The sequence below is a fragment of the Coregonus lavaretus genome (assembly GCF_964263955.1).
Source record: "Coregonus lavaretus genome assembly, chromosome: 16".
In the NCBI taxonomy this organism is placed as follows: domain Eukaryota; kingdom Metazoa; phylum Chordata; class Actinopteri; order Salmoniformes; family Salmonidae; genus Coregonus; species Coregonus lavaretus.
The window spans coordinates 7,813,666-7,821,924 of NC_140003.1; the positions used below are offsets into that span (position 1 = coordinate 7,813,666).

General features: G+C 40.2%; 1 protein-coding gene across 2 annotated transcripts in view; it reads left to right on the forward strand.

Moving 5' to 3' along the window:
* The first annotated feature begins 767 nt into the window (after positions 1-767).
* The window catches only part of LOC311143638 (serine/threonine-protein kinase 17B-like), a 15,720-nt gene continuing 8,228 nt past the window's right edge, over positions 768-8,259 (forward strand). For both annotated transcript variants that reach the window (XR_014614428.1, XM_084179506.1), the window contains exons 1-2: positions 768-1,707; positions 3,240-3,452. Coding sequence is in view for 1 of the 2 variants with exons in the window: in XM_084179506.1 (XP_084035632.1) it covers positions 1,589-1,707; positions 3,240-3,452 (332 nt within the window). In the remaining variant the exon portion in view is untranslated. The remainder of the gene's footprint in view (positions 1,708-3,239; positions 3,453-8,259) is intronic.

Sequence of the window (8,259 nt, forward strand, 5' to 3'; positions counted from 1 at the left end):
TGGGGTCAAGCGATGTGAATTGTTTTGCTCTCAAGAAAAGGGTGCCATTGAAAGGAGTGATTACTGGGGTAGCGGTAAATGTGAAAGCTGACCAACTGAAGGGGAAGATTCCCGGTGTTTGTGATGCTTGTCGTTTGGTGGGACACAGACACGGTGGCGTGAGTGGAGAAATAGAAGAGTCATTGTCTGTTCTATTGCATTTTGATGTTGAGTCTTTGCCCGACAAAATGACATTAGGATATATAAGTTATCCTGTACGAGGTTTTGTGCCGAATACATTATGTTGTTACAGGTGTTAAGCTTATGGGCATGTGGCAGCAGTGTGTAGGAGGGAGGTTCCTAGGTGTGAGAAGTGTGCAGAAGGGCATGAGACAAAGGAATGTGTAGCATTGGGGAAAGTAGTGGAATGTGTTAATTGTAGGGGTGCCCATGGGGCTGGGGATCAGAATTGTCCCGTGCGAGAGAGGCAGGTTGAGGTTTCCAGGGTTAGAGTAGTGCAGAAGTTGTCATATGTTGAGGCAGTGAAGAAAGTAGAGGAAGATGGGTCAAGGGTGAGTAGTAGATCTGTACCAGTACAGAGGGATAAAACAATAAGTGATATATGTTTCAGTAAGATTGGAATTTTGGCAATTATAGCAATGGTTATCAACTGTACTGCAGAGATGGAACGTAAGTCGCAGAAAATAGAGGTTGTAGTGGCAGCTGCAGAGAGGTATTTGGGTGTGAGAGACTTGACATCAAAAGAGTTACAGGGTGTGTTAAGTGGTGGTGTCCCATCCTTTTAGGCTGTTGGCCTGAAGTATGACTAAATATATTTAAATAGTGGAGTATGGTATTTATTCTAATTTTTTGTGAGTGCAGTGTTAGATGGTAGGGTATTAGTTATACTCCAGTCTAGTAGGTGGCCATAATACAACATTTATTGGCTGCCAACCACCGTTAAAACTCATCAAAGAATAAGAAGATACCAAATAAGAAGATGTAGACACGTCGCGCGTGCGCATAACGAGGCGACACACGTCAAACCCGTGGACAGGAGATTGGTCGCAAAATTTGAAGACTTGTTGCGCACATCAACGATTGGAAGGATTTTAGCCAGATGCTAGTAAACTAGGCACTAAAGTCGCTAATAACTAAAAAATGTCACTAGGGAAAGTTTCGGCAAGTTTGTCAATCAACCCCATAAGTGCCAATTCGTGAGTGACGTTATTCGCTGTCTAGAAAATAAAAGGGTATCTAGCTAACGTTAGTGTTGTTTGGCTGTTTGGCTAGCTACAGTACAGTAACGTTAGATGAGCTGACGTTAGCGGTTGTTCTTCGTGACCTGTCTGTCAAACAAGTAGCTAACGTTAACTAGCTAGTTTTTCTACAACTAACTAACAAGTTTTCTACAGCTAAAACATCTCAAACTAGCTAGCTATTTAGCTGGTAGCTATGTATCCAGCTAATATAACGTTAGTAAACGCTAGTTAACAAAAAAATAATCTGCCAGCTAACGTTAGCTGGTTTAGCACTGGCTAACATTAGCTAGCTAGTCTACAGCCTTAACAGACGCTAATTTAGTCCCACAGTCAGGCTAACAACAACGATGTCTCGGAGGCGGCATGACAACCGCAATGGACCTACTGGGTTACTTGGAGAAATTCAAACTCCTATCAATACGGAACCGATGGACAGTATGTACGAGATCACCGGCGAGTTGGGCAGGTGAGCCAATGCTACGATGTCCCCTTTTCAAACGTTATAATTACTTAATTATCTTCTCACATCTTGCACTTCTGACTCCAATGCATCACTGGCCTCTTGGATTCTCGAGCGATAACTCACAATATACTACTAAATAGGCTGGCTAACTAACGTGTCAAATATGACTAGAACTAACGTTATCCCTAACGTTAGCTGTAACATGGCCCCTCTGATAACAATAGTACCAATCTCAGTGTAGTTAGCTGGTTGAATAACAGTTAATACTTTTTAACTACATTTATGCTTGATCTTTGTTTACCAACAACTGTAAATGCCTACCTACAATATAGTTAGCAAGGCAACATCTAAAATTGGGTATCAGATAGATTTGGTGTACCTTGAGTTTCTATTGTTGGATAGGCTACATGTTAGAGGTTGCACCAAATAGGCGAGTATACAAATACATTTTTGTAGAAAGGCTTTTCTACCAAGATCATTTCGTTTTCTGATATTTCAGGACAATACAAACTTGGTGGACATTTTTTGTTCCATTTTCACACATGATGACCTCATTGTCCTTTTGTAAGTAAATAATGAGCCATCCTCACAAAGCAATGTGGCTATAAGCGCTCTACATGTGCCAAACCTAACCTTTGTTGCCTATCATAAAGGACCCATTATGGTACATCCCATCCCTGGTGTCCCCCACCTTGCTAGTGGAGTTCAGGAGGAAGGAAGCAAGGGCATGTGAAAACCAAATTGAGCTCAGCCACAGTTAAAAAGAGGAACTCGACTAAGAATGGCTACATCCAGTTTGTGTGTTATTTTTTTTTTTTTTGGTCTTGTTGTTGGCAAAGTTTGAAGGGGAGACATTGGCTACATTATGAATTTGTGCCCACTGCCCACACAAAGGTCTGTTTGCTTACCTGCTGTCAGTCCACCTTCTGAACTGTCACCTTGCCAGTTAGTAGCCTAATTCCCCCCTTTTGAAGGCCCTCTGATCAGTCCCCCCCCCCCCCCCCCCAAACACCATTTATTTTATTTTAAAATAATTTAGGAACTCAGTTCGGTGTCTCAACTTCAGTCACAGATAGTCAGTCAATTAGCCCATGCCAGCAAAAAAAAAAGATTGCTAAATTAGTTTAGCGGGCAGCTATCTAAACTTGGTATCATGGTCAAAGAACAGGACCCCCATTGATTTTGTTAGTCAGCCTCGCTCAGATATGTTAAAAAAGGCAAACATTTTCCTCTCCGCCACATGGCAAAATGTGTAGAATTGCAGCAAACCTGCTTTAAAACTGCAACATTTTCTCTATAGCCCATGGCAAAATGTGTAGAATTGCACCAAATGTACTTTAAAAATTCAAAAAATTTTCTCCGCTGTCAAGATGGGTGCCATTAAAACTTTGGATAAGAGCGTCTGCTAAATGACCTAAATGTCATTTTTACGTATGAACTGATCGTCTCAAAGTTGTCTCCTCAGAGAAGACTAAAATGACCCAGATAGTGTGTGATGATGAATGACTCAGCCCTCCCTCCATCCTTGGTGCCAGGGGGAAATTTGCGGTGGTGAAGCGGTGCGTGGAGAAGGCCACGGGGAAGGTGTTCGCCGCCAAGTTCCTGCGGAAGCGGCGGCGGGGCCGAGACTGCCGGGCTGAGGTGGTGCACGAGATGGCCGTGCTGGAGGCGGCCCGCAACAACCCTCGTGTGGTCAACCTGCACGCTGCCTACGAGACAGACCACGACATCATCCTGCTGCTGGAATAGTGAGTTATTATGTGAAACTTTTTTATATTGCACTCAATGCTATCAGTTCAATCAGTAACATTTGAAATGTTTGATGTTCCCACAACATCCACTCCACACCGTCATCAACTTCCTCCACTACCTCTGTTAACTTCGTAAACTCATCTATGTTTCTATTTTTTTTAAATATAGAAACCTATCCATTGTACAGGACAGATGATAGGCTATTTAAAAATCTTAACAGTTTATCATATACCTAAGACTGTGTGATTTATCATATACCGTATAATGTGTGATTGCTAGGGATGCACATTTTGGTACATTTTGCTGCTGACTAACCCACCATCATTAACCGGTCAACAAATTGTTATATTTTTTTCAAAGAGTAAAATGACGTGACCATCAGAAAATACAATGCGTGCATACCAGGAACGGACATTTTTCATTAAGAGCTTAATGGAAACATGCAACAATAGCAAGCCTATCGTTTTACTGTCAAAAGGCTATATCCTATTATTGAGCATGCAACTCCTGTAATGAAGCAGCTAATATAACATCATTTCCAGCATTTGCCTAAATGCAATTCGCGGAAAAACACAGTTCTAAACAGCACACCTAATGCGAGCAGTTACATATGTGACAGAGCTACAAATCTCTGTTAGAACCTTAGAAAGATGGGGAATCTAATACCAACAACTAGGATGGGTTGCTAATATGACTAGGATTGTGCCTTTGGCTTCTGGACAGTGAAAGAAAGTTGATATAAAAACCAATAGAACAGTTGAGAAATTATGGTTAATTGCATGAGGAAGTCTTTATAACATTTCCTCCACATTTCTATGGTTGGATTTTCGCTAGGCTACTTGTAAGACATCGCTCATTATTTGAAGTAAAGTAAAACGTTCTGGTTTCAAACAATTATACTGCCTCAAGCTCACGTTGCAAAGTGTTGGGTGACGACCTGATAGCCTGACTATAGCCTATGCACTCGAATTACGAATGGGAGGTGCGCTTGAATTACAAATTGAGATTGAGAAATAAAAATAGTAGCTCTTTTTAATCGTGGCATCAAGAGTTTAATACGCGATTGCATTTAGAATTGTTATTTGTTGCACAATGACTGGGTTTATAAAAGCACGTTTCACTCCAGTACCAGCTTTTTCCAGGAGGTGCTCTCGCACAGTCTGACAGGTGGTAGGCTATTCCGCTCCTCAAACTAGGCTCTGTATGCTGTGCGCGTGTAATAAATAAGATGCATGACTAGGGCTGTGGCGGTCATGACATTTTGTCAGCCAGTTATTGTCATGCAAAAGAAAGCTGGTATCACAGTAATTAACCATTAATTAACATAAACATGTTTAGCATCTCCAGGCCTCTACATGTACAATCTGCTGATGCACTCCTTTGGAACATCTACATACAAATAATAAAAGTATAATAAATCAATTCAATATACTCCATCAAAATTAATCCATTATTTATTCTAGTCAGTTCTAAAGAAACATGATGTGAATAACATATTTCAGAAGAACAGAATATGAGTTGGCCTGCTGTAGGCTTATGTTATCTGGCTATGCTCCATGCCATAGTCTGTAGGCATGTACATTTAGCAGACAAGATATGCTTATATGTCCCGTGCCATTATTTTATAGTAAGAAGAATATAATTAGCTTAATAAAATAGGATATTTTTCCCATTACAGAGCGAGTGCACATATGAAGTGGTTGTGTTGAGCGTAAAAGTGATAATTTGAAACAACTCTAAATCTAGCATATAGGACCGATTTTGGCAACTTTAGTTGTGAATGATACACATCTTAGAATGTCTTCGAAATCAAAACAGTATGATGCGACTATAGGCTATTGATGATTTGAGAAAGTAGCAAAAAAAAGCTTGCACTCTGTTCCTTGCCTCAGGCTGCACAGCTGTTCTCTCATCAAGTGATCATATTTTCACTCATCAGACTATTCTCAATTTAATCTTGTCTTTACTAAAACGTAAAATTAGTTTAGATTTAGAATGGCCCATTATCAAATGTGCAGGAACAGGGGCAGGGGAAAAAATAAATGCCATCTGTATGCACTCAAATAGCGAATGGAGGCGGTGCTTTCCCGCCGATCCATTTTGTAGGCTACTACGGTATTATAGCAGCAGCATGTGCTTATTTCTCTCCACGCATCAACCACTGTTTGAGGAGCATGCTCTCGCTCCCCGACAGGTGATATTCCGCCCAAACTCTGTTGACAGCTTCTAAACATATTATACTAAACTGTTGACAGCCCGTCTGCGCGCTCAAATAAAGGAATAAAGGTGAGCGAGGAGGAGATGGAAATGCATTGCATGGTGTTGAGATATTCTGTATAGCTGAAGGTAGTAATGTGTCACTCAATTATGAAAATATAACAAAATCCCTATTACTAGGCTATTCAATATCAAATATAAATGCACTAATTGTAGGCTAACTGTAAGCCGCCCTGCACAAACAATGAAGCAACCGCATCGTCTAGTAGAGGTTGACAGGGAGTGAAAAGTAATTCCTGTCCTATCTTGTCCAGTTAATTATTTTCATGTACTGTCCTGATCCTGCAACAGTTATATAACCCCAGAACTTTTCTGTCCATTCCCGATTTAATATTCACTCTGTCCCGTGCTCATTTCTGTGCCAGAAATATGTAGGTTATTGTGTTTGTTTAGGAAGTGTTGAAAAAGATTTCAGCAATGCAGTATGCGACTGATATGTGGTTGTCTTACCTGCACTGACTGTAGGCCTAAGTCGATCTAGATAAGACCGTGTTCTAAATGACCTAAATGTAGATGATTAAGGCTGGAGGATGAGGACAGAGACCCCAGCAGGATGGTCTGCTCAGCACCTGCATAAAACTGTAGCCTACAGCTGAGCACTGCACACATATGAACATTTACAACACATTTACATTTACAACTTGAACATAAAACATAAAATAAAAACTTGAGCGGCAGTACTGCATAAGTAAATCTATTTTTATCACTCTTCACCTCAGATGGCACAGGTTTAGTTAAATACGCAAACTCTTTCCTTGGCTTTAATATTAGTCATGGGTCCTTGGCTGGAGCAAGACGTTGCAATTCCTTCATTGAAGGCTTCATCATTTAGCCTACTGACGTAGGTTGGCATCTGAGGTAGCCTACTGACTGGCTACAACTGGAGCGAGGCGCGAGAGTGAGCTGACAGAAGGGGGAGGGGCAAAAGTAGTTTTTTTTGTTTTGATTTTTGTTCAACTAGACTGTTGATCCTGTCCCAAACTTGACTCTAGAACTTGACTCCCATTCCTGCCAGAATCCCGCGGGAGTCCTGTTCCCGTGTCAACCTCTATCGTCTAGCGCTATACATTCTCTCCCAGACTCATGGATAGACATCTTGGAGCATAGCATAAGGTTAACCAGTCCATCCAGTATGCATAATAATACAGTCCACACTCAAAGCCGATTACTCAAATGTCTTAAGTTTTGGAGTATAGGCTAGACCAATTATGTACCAAAGACCTCTTAAATCAGTTTTGTTTTATGTTTTTCTGAAATGCATAATATGCGGTAGGCTATGTATTGTATAACGGCACAATCATAATTTTAACGCATAAGCTCTAATATGCATGTGAGTGTTTTGAATTAATCATCACCTTAGAAAGGCTGTGCATTTCGTTGTTAGGCTTTGAAACATCCACAACAAACCATGTTTTACACTCTTTCAATCTGCTGTTGAACTTCTTTCTTCAAATTGATCATCACAGTGAGGTGAGTTTTAAAAGTATGATAGGCGTACTGTTTTGATGATAAGTGTTTGATGTCATTTTTGATTGCATTTTCATTGATGTCAGAGTGGTAAGAGGACAATAGATGCCTGAGTACCAGGCCATTAGGACCTGATGGCAAGTTGGGGACTACCAAAGCATGTCCAGAGTTCATAAAAGGAGATTACCGTGACTCAACGGTCATGTGGAATTTGATTGTGGTCATGACTCATGACTGCTGGTGTGACAGTAATACAGCCATCTAGGGTTGGGCGATATGGCCATATCTCATCATATCAATCATAGTTTTTTCAAACTTGTGGGCGATCAACGATATATATATATATATATATATATCATTTTTTAAAAAATCTCTAAATAAGCATTGTAAAGGTCAACTACACTGCATTTGAAACAGTCAGCAATAATCTAATGAATTCAGGGCTTGTGAAGTTATACCTAGGCTAAATATAAGCCTTCCACAACCGTTAGTCCCACTAATAATTTAATTATTGTATCAAAATAGTTTGTCTGTCTATGAAAATGCAATTCTTGTTAAAAATGTAACTACAACCATGCATAATGTACATTCACTAATAATGATAATTTATTGTAGCAGGCATTAGGCTATAGAACATTAACACAGGTCTCATCAACAATCTCTCAAGTCCACGTGCTAGTGATTAGCCAGCTAATCTTTATATTTCAAGTTTAGCCAACTTGGATCTGTTTGCTAGCGAGCACGGTTGAACAGTTGAATTGTTATGAACACCTGTCTGTCTCCAACTGTTTGAAAAGCATGTTAGCCTGTCCAAATCAAGTGGCCTACCTTATTTCTCAGAATGAGAACAAGTTGCCAATTCCTTATATAATTGTGATTTATGCTTATTGCACATTTACAAAACAGACTTGACAGCTAGTATAACAGTCTTGGCTAAAATGTTGCTAGCGGTACGTGACAAACTGAGCATTTATTTTCCAGAATCAATATTCATTGATACTCTCGTTTTAGTAGTGTCTACTCTGCGCCCAATTTGAGTAGTTGAGTCATAAAAAGGGT